Consider the following 20,912-nt stretch of genomic DNA (forward strand, 5'->3'; position numbering starts at 1 on the left):
CTATTGATTATCTGGCCTATTAGAATTTGTAAAAGAAGGAAAAATACTTGAAGAAAGTGGAGATGGAGGATCGGGGAATAAATTTCCATTTTGAAGATATGGATAGAAAGGGTATTCAGGTGATGAAAGCAAAGAGAAAAGGCTCGGTGATAGTTGAGGGCTATAAGGTGACTGAGGGGATAGAAAATCCATGTTACTTTCTAGTGAAGGTAACAAAAATTCAGAAGTTATTGATCGAAGGCCATTTGTTTGCGAGGAAGGGAAACCATTCAAAATATGGTTATTGTCGTTCATAGGGAAAGTTGGATTGGTAAGATTAAAAGGAACTGAAAGATTAGACACATCCTTTTGAGTTGAGGAGGAACCGGTCACTAGTTGGTCACTACCATTCATAGGATAATAATATTCTTGAGATTGGGTTATTGGCTGATATTGAACATTTATATTGTTGAATAATTGTGGTTGATGAGGGTAAGGTTGAAAATGGTTACCTTCTGAATTATCAAAGCTCATATTTGACTCTTGAAAGTTTCTCATGAAAGCAGAAATTGAAGACTCGTCAAGATTATTTTGTAAATTGTTAACTAGAGGAGGACCAGTAAAAGACTGCACATGATGTCCTAGAAATGTGTTATATGGAGCAGTTGAAGGAGGTAATGGATCCGGAACCTGAACTGAAATTGGTGGCCTCACAATGGACAAAGGTGGAGGTCGATTTTTCTGCAACCTTGTAACCTTAGTGTGAGGTTTTGGTGAATTGGATTGATTCCCAGTAATATGTTGAATAAAACTCTTGAATTCATCTCTATGAACCTCATAAAAATTTGAATAAGGATATAGATTTCTACTGGTAGTTATAATTTCGTTGTCAAAATCAATTTTGTGTTGAAAATAATTCTCTCCAATGTTCTTCCCTCTGTTGTTTACACTCAAATTCTCATTATGCTTTTTAAAGTTTTCCATTGAAAAAACAACTGAAACTTGACACAAAAAACTATTGACAAGAATCTGAAGGATATAATATAAAAAAAAAAACTCAAGAAAGTGAGATAAGTGAAGAAGTAGAAAGCGCCATCTCACTTTATAGTAAAACAAATATTTAATGTATTCACAAATATTTTTTTATTTAAAGTGAGAACATGATTATTATATTAATAAATTAGTCAAAATATATTATATTATAAATATGTTACATCCCCTAAAAAAATGATTAATATGTTACATGTTTTTTTATTTTTTATGTTTATTATTGTTTTGATTGTTTTTTTATTTTATTTTCCAAAACAAAGATTTGACCAAATTATATAAATTTTCCTTCTATTGAGTTTTTATTTATTTTTTGGTAAAATCTTTCTTTAAAGGTCTAGTGTGTGACTATTTGACCACGACCGGAGCAAATAGTTTTTTAACACGCAAATGGTTTTTCTGTTGATGGATTTGAGGAGCAAAAGGTTTAATTCGGTTTAATGAACAAAATTATATATAAATGAAAAGTATTTAATACATTCTATTAAATATTTTCAAATATTTGTTAATATTTGTAGTATATGGTTCATGTATCGAGAAATAAAAATCAAAAATAAAATATACGGCGTTTATTTTTTTTGAAGGAAAATATACAATTATTATTATATAGTGATATTTTATGCCTAAACATACTTGATATTATCATTCAAAAAAAAGGGTTAAATAAGTTTTTGGTTCCTATAAATATACCAACTTTTCGTTTTAGTCCCTCTAAAATTTTCCTTCAACTTTTAGTTCCTATAAATTTTCAACTAATATTTTTCAGAAACATGTATAATATTATAAGGATCGCTCCCAAAAAAATTTAGAATTTTTTACCAAAACATGAATTTTTATATTTTTGATGGTAAAAAACTCATATTTAATTCTTGTTTTGTTAAAGAATTCTATTTTTTTTCTGTGAGTGTTTTTTTACAATATTCCATAAATTTATGGTCAATTTCATTAAAAAATAAAAAAAAATAACTTAAACATAGGGACCAAAAGTAGTGATTAAAAATTTTATAGGGACTAAAAGTTGAAGGAAAATTTTAAAGGGACTAAAACAAAAGTTGGTATATTTTATTATTACTTTTTTGTCAGGTAGCCTAGTGGCTAGAATTCACCTTATAAGGTGAATAAGTGTGGTGTCCGGGGTTCGAACCCCGGCCCCTACATATAATAATGCATTTTCCTACCAACTGAGCTATGCTCACGGGACAAAGTTGATATATTTATAGGGACCAAAAACATATCTAACCCAAAAATATTTGGTGATATTAAAAAAACTACATTTGTAATGATTATTTGTCATTTTTTTAATTCCTTAATTATATTATGAATGAATGAGAAATCCAAAATTAAATTAATATTTTTTTGTTAAGTGCGCAAATTCTATTAGGAAAAAAGAAAAACAAAATAATGGGGGGACTAAATCCGAAACCTTGAATTAAAAAAGATCATCATTCCATCCCTATATTTTTTTTTTTTTTGTGATATAGTTATTTTTAAAAAGTTAGTATTTTAATGAACATTTGTCATTTTTTCATTCCTCACAAAATTTTCTAGAACACATCTATAATTTAAAAGTAAAACCGTAGTAAATGCGATAAAAAATTCTAGTATAATATACAAATGAAATAAAAATATCTTTTGTTGTTTTTTTATTGGAATTTTTTATTTATTTATATCCTAAGTTAAATAGGAAATGTATATTACTATGACCATGATTTCAAATAGGAATTTAATTTGTACACACCAACAATGTAAAATATATGTATGAATATTTAGAGTAATATTTATACTAGATTAACTCATCAACCTAAAACTATTATGGTTCATACATGAAGAGTTGAGTGCTTTATTGCCGTCAAATGTTATATGTAATAAAATGATTATACAATCGATAACTAGGCACTTCGAGATTCATGCCGAGGTACATGACCGATCTAGATGAAATTTTCCCCTTCTTAGTAACAAGAGTAATATATAGACTCTTTGATAGAGTATGGTTGTAAAATACATGGCCCTACTAAGATCAATCAATGAGATAATTGACTTATATGTTGTTACTAAGTATACTTCGATATCAAGGAATATAATATTGAACTATACAAGAAAGAATTGTGCTCTTCTTTCAACAAAAACGCTCATTTCCAACTGAAATGACCATAATACCCTTGCATGGGTTAACTCACGCACCTTTGCCTGCCGCGTGAGTTAACTCACGCACCTTTGGACGGTTGTGTGACTTAACTCACGCATCTTTGGCCGGTGGTGGGAGTTAACTCACACAATGTCGGCTGGTGGTCTAACACAAAGAACATGTTTTTTGGACGGTGATCAGTTATTCTTAATTAATTTTACACGTTTTTTTACACCTTTTTACACGTTTTTTGACTTCAGTTATTATAGTTAAAACCTATGTAAGTCATTCCCCCTATAAATACCCTTCCAACCTTCACCATTTCTCACATTCTCTCCTCCTTTTCCTTCTACAACAACAATGTTTTTCCATCCTTGGCCTTTAATAGAAAGAGGTCTCTTTGAAAATTTCAGGGATTGTATGAACGGTCAATGGAGATGGCAATACACTACAAAGAAGGTTGACATCGAAGGTCTTTTTCGCATTAGACAAGAAACTTACCTTACCCAAGAGGGTTTTTATTTACCCCAATAGGGCTGATTTCTTTTTACCCAAAAAAGGTTGTTAAGAAACCAACCTTCTTGGGGTAAAGAGAAGCAGATTTAGTATCACCCCAAGAGGGTTTCTTATAATAGAAATTTTTGCTTTACCCCTGTTATACCCTGATTTTGGACCTAAAAATACTCGTTCAAATTTCTTTTCTACCACTGATAATTGTCAATTTACTATTGTTTTACTTTGAATCTTCACTTTATTTTCATCTGTATATTTTACTGTCTCTGCCTCAAAGCATTTGCAAATCATGATTTTGCCTGTGTTTTTCTTGCATAAGATCATCCAAAGTGTCTTTCTTACATTGCAAGTCATTTGAAAACTCTCTGAATCATTGCATTGCTTTTCTTGCATTTTAATTCAAATATTTGCAAAAATCGTACAAGAAGGGTATTTTGGTCATTTCCTGCAGTGGAACCCATTTTAGTCCCTGTGTTTGTCTCTGAGTCTTTTCAATTTCTTTTACAAATCATTGTTGAGTCTTTGTTAAAAAAATCATTTCAAAAATTGCATCTGAGTCAGTTTGAGTCAGTTTAGTCCCTAGGGGCATTTTGGTCTTTTCCCATCAAAATTTCGACAGAGAGGTATTTTAAAATACCTCATTTTTGTAATTGGTTCGTTTTAGTCCTTTTGTTGATTTTATTTTAGGTTTCACTTTACTTTTTTTTCCAACTTACCAATTTTAATTCAATTTTATTTTTAATTGCATTCTGGTCCCTCAAACAAGTTTTCAGAATTGCACTTTAGTCCAAAACTTTTTAAAATTGCATTTTAGTCCATTATTATTAATTGCAGTTTAGTCCTCAATTTTAATTTTTTGCAGAAAGGCCCTTAGGTCACAACAAGTCCAAGGCCGAGCCATACCAGTCCAGGTGTCACCATTTCACTGGTCCAAAGGCACACTTGGCAGCTTATAAATAGTGCACAGTGTCACAGAGACCCATGGAATTCACGCCACATCACAAACAGAACTCCACTTTTCTCTCTCCATTCAGTTAGATCAAAATTTAGAAACCATCAAGAACCAAAATTCATAAACAAATTCATCAAATTCTCGTTGATTCTCAGTGATTCATGGTGAATCTTCATCATTGAATCGTTTTTCTCTGCAATTCAAGTGCGAATTCATCACCAAGTGGTGACAAACTCAAGCACGATCACAGAGTTTTTTTTGAAGAAGAAGAAGAAAGAAAGAAGATGAAGAATATGAACCGGTGAAGAAGAAGAAGGAATCAAACCACCCAGAAACACCGATTTATTTTCGGTTTCAAGTCAAAAATCAACAAATAGAATCAAATCGAAGATTTCTAAAAAATCTTGTTCGAAATCTCCGATTAAATCACAGGTAAACATATAACTCCACCGTTCTTTCTTAAAAAGCATCAATAAGGACGAATCCATGTAGATCCTCAAGGTTTCAAACGGTTTCTTTCAAAGAATTTGAAAACCTAAAAATATTTTCAAAACCGTAACAAAAATGTAGATCTACAAAGATTCAAGCCTTGCATGTGATTTCTGGCATTAGATTCATGTTTAGGGTGAAGAAACGAGTAGATTGATGTAGGATTCATGGTTTTCTGGTGAGATTAGAGGTCGCCGGAAACTGGAGATCTCACCGGAGAAGATGAAGATTTCGGCGGACCTATGAAGGTTCCGACCAGATCTTCATCTTCCCCGGCCATTCATCCATGAATCCGGCGGAGGAAGTTAGAGAGAGATGAGAGAAGTGAGAAGTTAGAGAGAGAAAGAACATAAGCAAATGAAAAAACCGGCGCTCCCTTTCTTTTATAGGCCAGTGAACCGGACCGGTCCAGGACCGGTCCAATTCCCTTCATTCCTGGCCGTTTGATCTAGGGTTTGATCCCTTGGATCAATCCTTTGGTTCCTGTGCGTCCGGACCTCTTAGGCTTGGGCTTGGGCTTTTTTCCTTTTGGTTTTGCTGCGTTTTTGCTATTTTCTTGCTATTCACACCATGCTTTCTTGCTATTTGAACCACTGTTCGTTCTAATTCTCTCGTAAAAATTCCTAAAAAATTTCTATGTGTTTCTTGATACATTTTTGACTTTTTTGTGATTTTTTTTTACATGTTATAAAGTTGATAAAAATATATGTATTGCTTTCTTGATTATTTTCTTTTCTTTAGTTGAATTTCATGCAATTTCTCGTTTTTTCCGTTCGTGATATCTTGATCTATGATATGAACGTTCAATGTGCAATTTCATGATAAATGCCGCTGTTTGTGTGTGTGTTTTGCTGTTTTCAACATGATTTGTTAATTTCTTGCCTTGCAAGTATTACTTTCCTCTTTGTATTGTGGTTATTGTCGTCATTTTTTACCGTTTACCATATATTCCTTTGTTTGCTCTCTTCGCCATATTTTCATGCCTTATTTTACTAACCATTTTTTTCTATGTCTCATCCATTTTATAGCATTTCATCATTTCATTCCTATTTATTTTTTTATGTTAAGTGGACATGTAATAATTCTAGGTAGTTTAATTTCCTTTTAATTTCTTGCAAGACCATAGCATGTAAACTAGGGCAAAGTGTAAAGGACAATGGACTCTCTATAATGATGTACACCGACACAAGCACCGACACGCACACACGTTGTATGTTTACCGCTTAGATGTATGTTTAGGAAACGCAATACTTAGAAAAAATCTCATTTTCCCGGAAATAACTCCATAACTCAAATCTTTCCTAATAAACCTTGGAGTCAAAACTCCATTGTATTTTCCTTTATTTTCTTAATCAAATTCAAATGAATCTTAATTTCTACTTAGACATTTTTTTGTTAATAATTGAACCAACAATTCACTATCTTTTCCTCTCATGCCTTTACGGCCTCTTTCTCATCTTCAAAACCATTTTCAAAAACTAAAATCAATTGAAACACACCAAAAATACTTTTGGAAGAGAACTACATGGAATTTTGATCCCTTAAAAGGGTATGTAGGCAAGAGGTCAAAACCTCTCCAAGTCGAATAAAATAAAATCTCAAACATTTCCTCCCTCCATTCTTAAACTCTTTTCAATAAATAAGCATAAAAATAAAGCGTAGACATAAAGCTAGGAAAGCGGTTCCTATAGAATACTATAGTCGTTACGGGTGCCTAACACCTTCCTGTAACGAAAATGACCCCCGAACTTAGAGTTTCTAAGGGTTTTCTCAATTTTACCCTTCCCAAGAAAAAATAGAGAATATCAAAGATTTAAAGGTTCAAGCCTAATTAATGACTTGATACCCCAAAATCGTGATAACAACCCCTTCATCTCCATATTCTTCTGAAGCAGATTTAGTATTACCCCAATCCCCCTTCCCTAGACAAGAAGCATACCTTATTGTAAATGTATCAATTATATCAATAAAATGAGATGTTATATGCTATATTTTTGTTCCTTTATTTTTGTTTATATTTTCATTTATTTTATGATTCTGGCATCTAAAGAATATAATGTCTTCAAATACTAATTAAATTCGGCGTGAATTCGAATAAAAGTTGTGTATTAAATAAATAAATTTGAATAAAGACTAATTAAACCCATCATGAATTCGAATAAAAATTGCGTATTGAATAAATAAATTCGAATAAAGTCAATTAGAATAAAAGCTGTGTATTGAATAAATAAATTCGAATAAAGATTAATTAAACTCACCTTCGAATAAAAATTGAGTATTGAATAAATAAATTCGAATAAAGTGACACAATTACACAAAATCAATTAAAAAATACACAATTTTATTTAGTTTTAATTTCATCTACAGTACATTCTCCCTAAATATATGTGGTATCATCATGATGTTGGATTTAAATTAAATTCTTGAAAGTTTGCCAAAAACGTTGGCATTGAATTGTCTTATACTCAGCGTAGTGATTTGCATCGCCCATTGAAAAGTCAAAAGAATGAAGAGAACACAACACATGTATTCTACAAAATCAACTCTATAAGTTATCACATCGAATTCCCTCATATAAGATGAGTCATCACATAAAGGAATGCATTCCAAGAGGTTGCTTTGAATTGAATCTTACTACCCTGCCAACTAACAAGTCTCAATTGACAGAGGAGCAAAATTCAATTCAAAGAAACCTCTTAGAGGTGCATTCCCGTCATCACATAAAGGAATGCATTCCAAAAGGTTGTTTTGAACTTAATCTTACTGTCCTGCCAACTGACAAATTTCAATTGAAAGAGGAGCATGGTCAAGCTCAAAAGAACCTCTTAGAGGTGGATTCCCTTCCGTGACACTAATAGTTGATTCTGCAGAATACATGTTGTGTTTTCTTAATCTTTTGACTTTTCAAAGAGGCTTTCAAATCACTACATTCAGTATAAAACACTTCAATACCAACATTTTCAGCAAACTAACAAGAATTAAACTTAAATTCCAACAAAATAAAGACACTAGATTATAATGATACTACCTAATCATAATCTTCTGGTGGAATCAAATTGTTGAGAATATCTTCAGGCGATATCAGCAACGTGACAAACATATCGATCCACGCGAACATGTTATGCTGCCAAAAAATCGAGAACATGCTCCCCACGTCGCCGTCGTTCGTTAACTCTAGCCGACTGAACGTTATTCACCCCTCGTCTAACGTTGGATGTTTGTACCAAATGTATTCTACCCTCCTTGTGTCTCCGGGGTCGAGTCTGATTTCATCTAGTTGATTCTTGAGACCTTTTAACGTGACATTAATGTATCAAACCTTGAACATTTGAGGATTTTCATCGTTGAAGCGTGTGCAAATATTGAACAAATCGACCATTGTTTCAAATCTACACAATAAAAAAATTAAACAATCAATGAAAAACTCATTCAAACATTTCATCAAACACTTGGAGTGCAAATTATACATAAACCCTAAAACTCATAACTACAACATAAACATGCAAACATCTAAACAATTAAGCAATATAAGTCATTTACATGTAACTTTGTATCATTTCTTGAAAAAAAATTAAAATTAAAACAAAATCCCTAAAACTAAAAAAATCTAATTTAAGAGGAAAAATCTAACATATAAATATAAAAAGGTTAATGGTGTTTGATTATGAAAACTTACTTGTTATTGAAGGAATTTTGGATTTGGGTGATTTGAGAGAGATTTTGGAGATTTTAGATGGAACATGAGGAAATGAGGTTTTGTCTGCCTTTAAAACATCACGCTCCGTGAGTTAACTCACGCAGCGTGACCTAACTCACGCAGTGTAAGTTAAGTCACGCAGGATTAACACTAGCACGAGTTTAAAATTTTGGTTGAAAATAAGCAAAACGTGTTGAAAGAAGAGCATAATTCTAGAAGAAAATAAACTAGTGCAGTAGGTTTGGAAGCTAAAAATCAAGTTAGTCCAACCTAAATGGAGTCAGGTCAAACAGGTAAAACATCAGACGAAATACAAAAAAGTTTTTTTTTTGAAGGAGACTAAATACAAAAAGTTATTAGGTGTTGTAAATTATTTTCTTTATGAATAATTTTTCACAATTTTCCTTAGTTGCTGCTACTCTACATTTCTCTTGACGGCCAATGATGAAAGAGAAATGATATTTGTACAATTATTTTTTAACAACTTTTGTGACAACTATTTCTCTTATACTTATGTTATCCTTTTACTTCCTCTCTTTATTGCTTTAATTTTTGTGTCAATACCTCTTTTTTTTATAAAATTATGGTTGTCCCAAAAAATTATCAATCAAATGGTTGTTCAAATAATACAACTCATAAGGAATAACCAAGATTTTGTAGAGGAAAACACATGATGCATTTGACAAGTTAATTAATTAGTTTTTTTTTCTTGGAGCAAGTTAATTAATTAGTTAAAATAGCCACTTTTGGTAAATGGAATATTTAATCATTACAACCAAGGTGTAAAAGTAGCCTACCTAAATTTATCAATAATTATTTATTTTTACAATCATAACATAAATTACTGTAAATGGAAATGTTAAAACCATTGCTAAAAAAATTGATTGGAACGTGTTGAAAATTGAAAGTGGACAATAAATAATTTGGGTGCATCAAGTTGGGTTCGTTTGTCTCGTTAACGTCACAAACAATGATACAAAAGAAGGAAAATGTCTTTTCATTTGGTCATTTTCCCGCTTAAGAATATAGTAACTTTGAGTATCAAAACTGTCCAAAAATTTATATATAAATTTATGAAAACTCCAAAATTTCACCATCTCTTCTTGAAGATTACGAAGCATATGAAACGATATTCTTAGGGACTGTTTGGATGATACTAAAAAAAACACACACATCATCGCTAGTATAAGACAATTATATTCTAGATTAATTTTTTTATGGTGATATAGCCCCAAATAAAAAATATCTGGGTACTCCCATATCAAAAGAAAATAAAATTAAAATTAAAATAATTTAATAACATTGATCAACATTATTTAATCAGATTAATCAGTCTTTAAGCAGGATACTTAGTTTTCAAGAAAAATTTACCTCATATTTTACTCAAATCAGTAAAATATTATCTATGATTAGAATCGATTGATTTTATTATCAATAGAAACAAATATCAAATGAAATTGATTAAATTAGTTTAATATATGATTTTGTGTGTAAAACATATGAAAAATTTAATTAAAATTAAAATAAGTAACTTACTTGGGTTGGTATGACGGTGTTGGCTTGAGACTTTAAAACGTGTTTTTCTCAAAATCTCAAGTTTGATTCCCACAACCAATTTCAGTAGGTTAGTTTTGTTTCTTAAAAAAAAATGATTTCACTGAAGTACTATTATTTACTTTATACCTCAACATGCGTTGAACCGCCCTGATAACACTCGTAAAATTTAGATACACTTTAAAAAATTGAGGAAGATAATTATTACTACCTCCGTCCCTAATTATAAGTCATTTTTGAAAAAATAACGGGAATTAAGATAGTGGATATTTGTATTAAATATGTTTGTAATTACTATTGTTTTTACAATTTTATCCTTTAAGAAAGAGGGTTGGCTTATGTTTTCAACATTCTATTTATTGCTGATTGAAGAAAAATATGTATAATAAATAGGGGCATGTATGTAAAGAAATAATTAATGTAGTTGAAAATAGAAAAGAGATCTTATAAAAAGGGACAAAAAAAATTCTTAAAAGGGTTTTATAATTAAGGACGGAGGTAGTATTTAATAAATAAAGGGACACTAGTATTTATTAAATCACCTCTCAAAAAAAAAAAAAGGTATTTATTAAATCAACATTAGTAATTATTTTACAATTATATTTCATGAGATTTGAAATCTAGCCTTTTGAAATTACAATGTTAAACTTTTAATACTCAACTCTCACCACTTATTCCTAAAAAATAAAACTCTCACCACTTATAACAATAAACTTAAAACACACCTAATTTGTATTGTATTTCTCTCATTTTAATAAAGTCCTAAAGAAAGTTACCTTCATAGTTTATGGTAGTAAGTCTTTCTCTTAATTGTTAACATAGCCCTTGTAATAATGTTAAGAGTCCTACCATAACTTCCTCTCAAAAAAGCTACATTCATGGTTATCGAATATATTGTTTTTAGCTTATTTTAATGAATTTTCCTCTATGTAGCTTATGGACACAACTTAAATTAGAGCTTACCAATGCTTTCTCTTCAATTATTTTGCTCCTATTTTCATAGATTCCCTCGTCTATAAGTAAAGTCTATTTCAGTTGTGTCGAACAACAACCGTGACTACCTCTCAATGGGATTTATATATATTTTTTTTTTAAGAAACTAAACTAACTCCTTCAATGGGTATATATCTTGTTTGTTAGATCCAACCTCCACTGGTGCATTCTTTTCGATTCTAACCCATCCTAAATATTAATTTTATGGTAAAAACAAATATTGAAAACTTAAATATGCTCTCAATAATTTCAAATGGTTGGTCTAGTTGAGCATGGCATGACCTGTAGTCAAAATCTTGCCGGTTTAAGTTTCCAATTAGTCTCTTTGAAGTGAGATAAATGTTGTTTTTTCTGTTCGCGAGGTTGGATAGCTCAATTAGTTTGAGCTAATGGATAAAAAGTTGAGTGTCTTGAATTAAAATCTGGACGAATTAGAAAAACCTAATCCGACAATTAGTTAAAAAAAAATGTAATTTCTAAATATTTTCTTCACAAAAAATAAGTATATTCTCAACTCAACATATCTATTCAAGCATATGATTTAATAGCTTTAAGCTTTATGACTTATGCTCTTATATGATAGATGTTTATATTTTAACACTCTTCAAACTCTCAAGAATAGCTTGTTAAAAAAAAAAAAACTCTCAAGAATAGCCTATTAATAAGTGCTTCATATGAAAAGAAAAAACACTTTACTTGAAAAGAAAATGAACAAATACTTCTTGCCAAAGTCTATCGACACAATTTTTCTTTTTTTTTGAAGGGGTAATATGGATTTCCCAGTCAATAACATATGTATAAAATTGGATGTCACATTGCTAACTCAAAATGGAGAGGATCCTATTCCTAACTCCTCATAGATGATTGTAGAACCTAAAGTCATAAAATTTCATCATAAAGTCAAAGATTAGAGCAGCAACATCAAGGGAAAAAAGTGTCATAGGGTTGTTTTTTGAAGACTTTCATAGGATTGTTGTCAAGGGCAACATCCTCCAAATGCACTAATTATATCTAAATCCCATGGTTAAATTAAACAGGAATCCTAACCAGACGCACCTACGTAATTCATCGTCAATTTAAGAAATAGCAATTGCACAAATTTTTGCTATTCACACCTCCATCTTGAATTTCAAGTGGACTTCTTGGGCATTGTATAGATTGGAGGCCCAGACAATATTAACATAATGAAAATTGCTCTATAGGCCCCTTCAATTACTCACAGGCTTCTCGAAATCTCAAAAATGCCTCTAACTGATCCTAACTCCCGATCACTATGTTTCATAAGTTAAGAACCAAACCTCCCGGATGATAAACTATGATTTTGGATCGGGAGTTAGGATTTGGTACGCCTTGCATAGTACAAAGCAAAGTTAAACAACATTAAACCAACGTTAAACAAATTTGTGAGACTTTTAATTTCAAAACTAAACAACGTCAACTTATAACTAAAATTAAACAAATTTACTACGACACAACTACTTTACCAAGTTTATCAAATGTTACTTAAGCTGACATAAAATTCACAAATGAAAAGTGTTGAATGTTAATAATATATTATGGTATTAAAATACCAATATACAAAATTATAACATCAAAACATCAATGACACATGAAAACATCAATATACATAAAAAAAAAAAAAAAAAACCCCTTAACTTTAAACTAATTTCTCCTTCGGTTCATAAGCAAATACAAACATCAACTAAATAGTTAGTTGACTATATATATTCAGATCATAAAGTTAATAAGTCTCAATCAACATCTTAAGCAAATACAAACATCAAGCTGACATTTAGCAAAGTGTACATCATTCACACATTACTATATTAACAACACACCATTGGATATCACATATTCAAATATTCACATCTTCACATAACACATAGTTAAATTTTACATTAGAATGTAGTTGCAGTTATGTATGCGATGTACCTAACTCGACTCTATATGCATGTGGTACCAGTTTTTTGGATGTACATATTCAAATATTCACATCTTCGCATAACACATCGTCAAATTTTACATTCAAATGTACTTGCATTTAATCCCACAATGTCATACAAAATTGACATAAGAGGTATGTTACTGATTTTTTTGTCTCCTATCGTCAAATCGGACTAACTATGAATGCTTGGACACCATATATGACATCAACAATGCATAACTTAACCCACTTGCGTTGGCCTAGGGATATTGGCTTGAAATCTGGATGTGTGTTCCTTCTCAAGGTCTCAAGTTCGATTCTCTCAGGTGCCAATTTGAGGGGGTTAATTTAACTTCTTAAAAAAAAAAAAAACAATGCATAGCTTCACTTGAAAGTTACACATCATTAAATAACCCATCGTCATATCATACATATTCATATCATATCATCATATCAATACATCGTTAGAAAATCACTTTATTATATAACACATCTTCATTTAATCACATCATTATATAATCAATTCATTATATAACATCTTCAATTAATCTCATAATTATATTATAGCTTCATTATATAATCACCTTCAATTATCACATCAATAGATATACATCATCAAATAACCATCACAATCCATCATTTACTAATTAGCCAATTCAATTCATCATCCAATTTTCAACATTCACATGTATAAAGTTTACATGCTCATACATACTCATCATTCATATATGTTAACCATATGTCCAACATCACACTAGTTCAAACACCATTATCAATCAAAAACATTTCCAAAATTATTCATTTTGCTGCACTAATTCAATCTAGTAAAATCAAGTTCATTTTCAAGTTTCATAACCAACCCCATTTTACTTCAAAGTGACTCCATATAATCAATTCATTGCAAACACTAATTACTCATCGATTAATCATCAAAACATAAGCAAAACAACATCAAACGAATACCCAGAATCCTCCCTAAGCACCCAACATGCCAAAACAGCAAAAGATGTCCTAAGGATGGGCGCCTGGCGCCAGGAAGTGACATCTTGGGGCGTCAACTTTCTGTAACAGGGCGTTGGACGCTCCAGTTGAGGTGCAGGCGCTGCGACTCTTACTAAATGTCATGTTTGGCCTTCGATAATGCACCAAAATCACCCGAAAAATCCCTTCTTTTGGTCCCCATTGAATCCAGAGTGATATAATTTTATTTTTCAAGGTTAATACACTTCAATTAAGCACTTACAACACATCCAAACATCAATTTATGCATCAAATTTCATGTTTTCTATTCACTTTATCATAAAACTCAAAAACACAACATCAACACAATTAAATCATGGATTTAGTATATCAACATCATGGATTCACAAATAATCACAAACCCAAAATCACACATCAAACTAGAGCATAAATTCAATATCAATTTATCATAAGAACATGAAAATAAGAGGAATTACATAAATCCTTTTACTACTCATTTCTTCGTATAACCTATATGTGAATAGAAACTCTCCCCTTACCTCAACAATCAACAAAGCAAATCTCTCCAATGAATGGGTCTCTCTCCAATCTTATATTCTAGCCTCCTAGAGTTCTTAATCTTCACCACCTTAGACCCCTTTCCGCCTCTTCTCTCAATGACTCCTTATGTTTTCTAACCCTAATTCTCATAAGACTACAATCTATTTATATCCTCTTATTTGGGTTTGATTTTCTCACATCACTTAATGGGTTTGGTTTGTATCATGTTTATTCTCCACAATTAAAATACTACTCAATTACTCACTTAAACTTCCTATCATACACTTCTATTTCCTTAATTTCTCACAATCTATTATTTTCTAATAATTAATCAACTCTTCAATTCAACCACATAATAATAAAACAAAAAAAAATTCTAAATAATACTAATATCACACATAATATTAATAAACTAATAATAAATATCAGGACATTACAACCAACAACAAGATTAGAGAACATTAATCCCTGAAAAACCCACTATGCCATATGTGAATCAATTCACTCATCTTTGTTAACACTCAAAAGACGAAGGAAAAAAGAAAGGTCTGCACCTAAGGCTGAGGCCACGCGGGCAACGGATACACTTGCATGTAATTGGGGGCAGATGACCCCACTTCTTTAGTATTTTTTTAACCAACAAATCTAATAATTTTACAAGTTGACCCCTCTTTAAATTATAAGTTGCCCCCACACAAACTCATTCAATCCATTAAAGACAAACTGTTACATAAATATTATTAAAATACTAGGTCTACAAATGGAAAGGTTATGAAAAAGTGGATGAAGTATTTGCTAAAGAACAAAAAAATAGTGGATGGAGTGATTATGATGAGAAGGCTATGTTTTTTTTTACACAAATTTCAAATGCAATTAACAATTTAGCATTAAAATAATGCAGTTTTATAAACAAAAAAAGGAAAGAAAAATCGAAATGTGTTTGGTTTGGAAATCTTAGTATGTTTTATGCATGACACAACAACGTATAAAATGTACACCTTTGTGTGAAATGAACTTATGATTATCCCGGTAACATATATAGAAAGAGTTTTTTATTTTATTTTTTATTATTAAATAATTCAGTGGTAAGAAATTCACATACTAAGGTTAATAAGTGGGGAATTGGAGATCCGAACTTAGTTTATGCATATATAATGCAATGTGTCTATAAAATGATCTAAGCTCACAGTAACAAAAGATGATATACAGTGTTGAAAATGAAAAAAAAATACAATACTTTCAAACTACGAAAAGACGCAAAAAGTAGTTATAATTCTTTGATATTAAGGTGAGTTCAATCTTTAAATGTTACGATTTTCTTCTGTACTCTATCCTTTTTTTTACCACGATATCAATTTATATATATATATATATATATATATATATATATATATATATATATATATATATATATATATATATATATATATATATATAGAGTCAGGATCCGTTGACACCAAATCTTAAGCGTTCACTACTCTTAATCTAAAGGCCATAATTTATTCAATAAAATCATAATATAGACATTCATTATTTCATATCTTACTTTTAAGTCTATTTATTATAATCTCTCTCATCAATCTCATTCACATTCTTCTCTAAAACATCTTGTTTCCAACCACTTTTTTTTTTTTCTTCTTCTTCTTCCGTTTAACACCATGTTTCTATCATTTGACATTGTTAGAGATGTTAATCTCATTAACCTCATGAATTTTTAGTTTTTTTAAAAAATACCATTAAAATAGATTGGATGTTGAATTGTGGCACACGATGTGTTAAGTTCATATTCAAAAGGTTTATGTTTGAAAAAAAAATTACATGCTAGCTAATGTTTGATTCAAGTGAAGGATAAACATAAAAAAAATTAACCATGAAATAATTCTTTTATATGATAACATAGTGCAGGACATCTTATTGAGAAGAAGATGGGTCTCTTTTAGGAAACAAGAGGATTTTTAGGAAAGGAAAATATTGAATGTTGAATATCCACATTATGTTTATATTGAATAAATTATGACCTTTGGATTAAGAGTAGTGAACGGTTGAGATTTGGTGTCAACGAATCCGTTGACACCTGGTGTCAATGGATCCTGACTCATATATATATATATATGATAGATGATCTCGACCCTACTTATTAGAATTTCTGGATCCGTCCCTGATAGCACCCCACACTCCATGCATGTTGTTTTTGGAAAAAACACTACTTTTTGAATTTTACTTGTGAGTAAGGGAAAAAATCGATTAACACACTGAAAAATGCATTTCTAGGCTTTTCTGAATTAGTGAATCAATTCATAATGAAACCATCGTAATTTCTTTTGAAGTATGAGATTTTTGTGGCGGATTAAACTGTCCCAAATGCTGAATATATATATTTTTTTTATCTTGATTGCATGTTTGTGGTGGTCAAATGTTTTAGGGGAATTCTTTAACATTTTTCTATTTTTAATTAGATTTAATTTTTCATACTTTTTGAAATTCAAAATCAATTATCACCACTCTATCCATCTCGTCACGAATTCAACCACCACCAACCACCGCTCCAACGACCGACAACCACCCCTTCAGCCACTACTTCATCCACCTTTGATCGTCAATCTGACCATTATCTATCGACTATCATTCTGATCACCATCGATCACCTTTCCGACAACTATCTGTCAACAACTAAAACAAAAATTATTTATTTGTAATATTTATTTTTATGTTTGTTTGAAACTTATTTTGATTTATGAAAATTCCAAAACTCAAAATTGAAAATAGTTTTAGTTTTTAAAAATTCAAAATAGAACTAAATTTAGTTTTTGAAAATTTCAAAACATAAAAAAAAGTCTCGATCAGTTTTATCAGATAATAATCGCATAAAATCTATTAGGGTTACAACCTGATCTTTGTTTTATGGAGAATGCTAAATAGTGCTCCAAAGACATTGGTTAAGCATCCAAAACAAGTAAGTTTTTATGAAAAAGTTATGTAATAATTATTTGATCAAAAATAATATCTTATATTTCTAAGACAAATTTTTTATTTATAGATTCATTAACCATTACCTTAAAACACTGACTAACAAGACTCTTGTTTTATAGATTAAATTTAGAAGGTTGAACAACTTGAGAGGTCTCTATATTAATCATCATAGAAATTTTGGAAATTCAAAGTTAGAAACTGAAGCATATAAGACGCCAGCTACCAGTAAAAATCCAAGGCGTACTGACTGAAAATAGAATTGGAAGAGTGCCTTTCTTGCCAACTTAGGCTTGTTTGTTCTTCTCATGACATGGAACTGTCGTTGGGCAACTATAACAGCACAACACTGACACTCTTTCAAGTTTCAAGATTGAAGCATAAAGTACATAGAAAGTCTATTAACTAGAAAGGCAAAAGGGTATTTAATATCAAAAGCTGCCAATTTTCTCAAGTACACTTTTTCAAAGATCTAACTAGCATATTGGTTGAATGATTGTACATTATATTTCTACAAAAATAAAAGAAGATTTTAATTTGTGTCTTATGAAACATGTTAAAAAATTAAATATAAATTTTAATTTTAATAATCCTTTATTAATATCTTAAAAATTTAAAAAATTAGATTTTTAATATAAATATTTTCTTTTTAGTTCTTTAACTTGTACTTAAAAACACACGTTAATATGACTAAAAAATAAATATACATTTTCCCTTCTTTAGAATTTAACTTCCACACTCATGTGATCTTGAATTGACCCAATGAGAACATTAGTGGTCACCCGTCGTAAAAAGATATAACCCAAAAGTTATATTATATATATATATATATATATATATATATATATATATATATATATATATATATTATTTTTTAGCTTGTTGTTTCTTTTTCTTATAGTCAATAGTTATAAATTGTGTATTTTTATACAATTGTCAAATAGCTATTGATTTTTAAATATTCAAATAACATTGTTCTTTTAATAATTTAATTAAAATACTGAACTTAAATTTGAATCGTATAATATGTTGAGAACAATATATCTAAATATACTTAAAATATTATATATTTAGATTTATATTTGTTTAAGATTATATTAGAATTTATAATTTATATTTTTGTTTAGAATATATTTAAGATTTGTTTATTATTTAATGATCTAATATAGAATGTTTGTGTATTACAATTTATCTCTATATATAGAGCTTCTTCACATCAAAATAAAGTACATCTCACATAATTTCTGAAAATACAAATAACCTACTTCAATATTGTGACTACTAAGGCCTCGAATGTGTGAAGACAATATCCTTATCAGGAGGTCCCTTTCTTTGTCATATATATTTGTTATTTGTGTAACTAGCTACATGTCTACAACAAGGTCAGAAGAGACACAAATTCCTCGTCATATGGAAGAATCAATCATTAAACAAGAAAAAAGAGAACAAGAAGAAGAAGAAGAAGCAAATATTCCAAAGCCAATTCAAGTTGAAGAGGTAATTTTTGAGGAATTAGAAGAATGTAAAACACCAACTTCATCAAGTAACAAGATTCCTATTGTTGAAAAGTGTCCACCAGCTCCAAAGAAAAAAAGGAAATCATCAATTTCACCAAATTCATGTATGATGAAAAGATCATCAGCAACTCAATTGAAGTATGATGTAAAGGCTGAGGAGGTAGACTCTTTCTTTCAATCCATGTTTGAGGTTACTAAGGTAATCAATAAGAGACGTAGAACTATATGAAATTTAATGATTAGTTGCTGGTTGGTAGTTTAATTTCTATGAATTTTGTACCCTTTTAAGATAATTTCCATTAGGAGAAAGAATGGGAATAGAATAAGGATTTTTGTTTTTTACAAGTCTTGTGAAAAGAATAAGAAGTTGGATGTCATTAAAATTGCAATTCAATTCTTTATATTATCTATCTATTTTTTTCTTCTTTTTCTTTTGATGGTTTGTATTTTAAGAATTATCCATCTTCATTATTTAATTCATATTTATTTCCATTCACTTTGATGCATAGAATATGTCTCATCTAATTGCCTAAGTCCAAAAACAATATATATGTTGATATATACAAGTCTATTCCATGCACTACTTAATGTATGCTTTGTTCAAATATTATAAGAAAATTGTTATTAAGAATATATATTTAACAAAAGACCCTACAAAAATGAATTTAGCAATCTCAAGTTGGATATCATCCTAAAACATCTCAATTGTTCCTTTAGTTATAAATTACTCCAAAAGATACATTTTGGATGTTTATGTTGTGTTTTTTTGAAAAAGTTACTTACAAGTTACAAGAGCGAAAGAAAAGTTTAGAACATCAAGTAGACCACAAAGAAAACTGGAAATTCAATAGAAGTTACTGAAACTAAATTATAGTGCCACAAAACAATTAATCTTGTGGTTATATGATTATAGTGCCACAAAAACAATGTTAAGACTTAAGCACATAGAGATAGTCTTTTAGGTGAAAGAGTCTCGTAGTTTAAGTACCCAATTGAACACTTTTGTTTACTCAATATGGACCATAAAAAAAAAGTGTGTTTATGAATTACTGCTTCAAAATGCTAGAATTGCTCTAGGAGGAGATGTTAACATGCAAATAAGAGCATCTCCGATTGAAAATTCATCCGGGGTCATAAGTCTAAGAACCAACTTTTTCAACTCTTCTAAGATGGAGTTTGTCACATTGGAAAACAAATTTTTCCCCAAACAACAATTCGTCACGGTTCATCAACTTAAAGTATAAATATATGAGATAAATTGTGAGACATATTTGAAGATTTATTAGATAGATTGTGGGACTCATTTTTGTTCGAGTAAAAACAGAATAATGTACTTTAAAGTAATGTGGCGGTACGAGTATCTCACATGTTTAGATTCGTGGTGAGTTTGACAGAATTATTATTAATCCATCGTGATTTTACAAACCATAATATAATAGCTCAGAGATTTCGACGTTCCAAACAAAGTGATTCCAAATATTCAAAATAGGTGATCTAATAGAGTGTAGCTTAATTTGTATTTGTATGAACAGAAAGGAATAAAAGATAGTTATAAGAGACTGGTGGTACAATGATGATTAGAATATGGTTTATTTGTTTGGCTACAAAAACAAAACTTTGAAAGCAAAAAAAGG

General features: G+C 30.2%; 2 protein-coding genes across 2 annotated transcripts; one reads left to right on the top strand and one right to left on the bottom strand.

Annotated features, from left to right (window-relative positions):
• LOC112420853 (protein HAIKU1) lies at positions 1-963 on the bottom strand. Its single transcript, XM_024780597.1, has one exon. It carries the CDS (start codon positions 961-963, stop codon positions 1-3), a length of 963 nt encoding a protein of 320 aa, XP_024636365.1.
• Positions 964-19,129: 18,166 nt separating this feature from the next.
• On the top strand, positions 19,130-19,507 carry LOC25492359 (cyclin-dependent protein kinase inhibitor SMR2). Its single transcript, XM_013600457.2, has one exon. It carries the CDS (start codon positions 19,130-19,132, stop codon positions 19,505-19,507), a length of 378 nt encoding a protein of 125 aa, XP_013455911.2.
• Positions 19,508-20,912: the final 1,405 nt, after the last annotated feature.

The sequence above is a fragment of the Medicago truncatula genome, chromosome 4, assembly GCF_003473485.1.
Source record: "Medicago truncatula cultivar Jemalong A17 chromosome 4, MtrunA17r5.0-ANR, whole genome shotgun sequence".
In the NCBI taxonomy this organism is placed as follows: Eukaryota; Viridiplantae; Streptophyta; class Magnoliopsida; order Fabales; family Fabaceae; genus Medicago; species Medicago truncatula.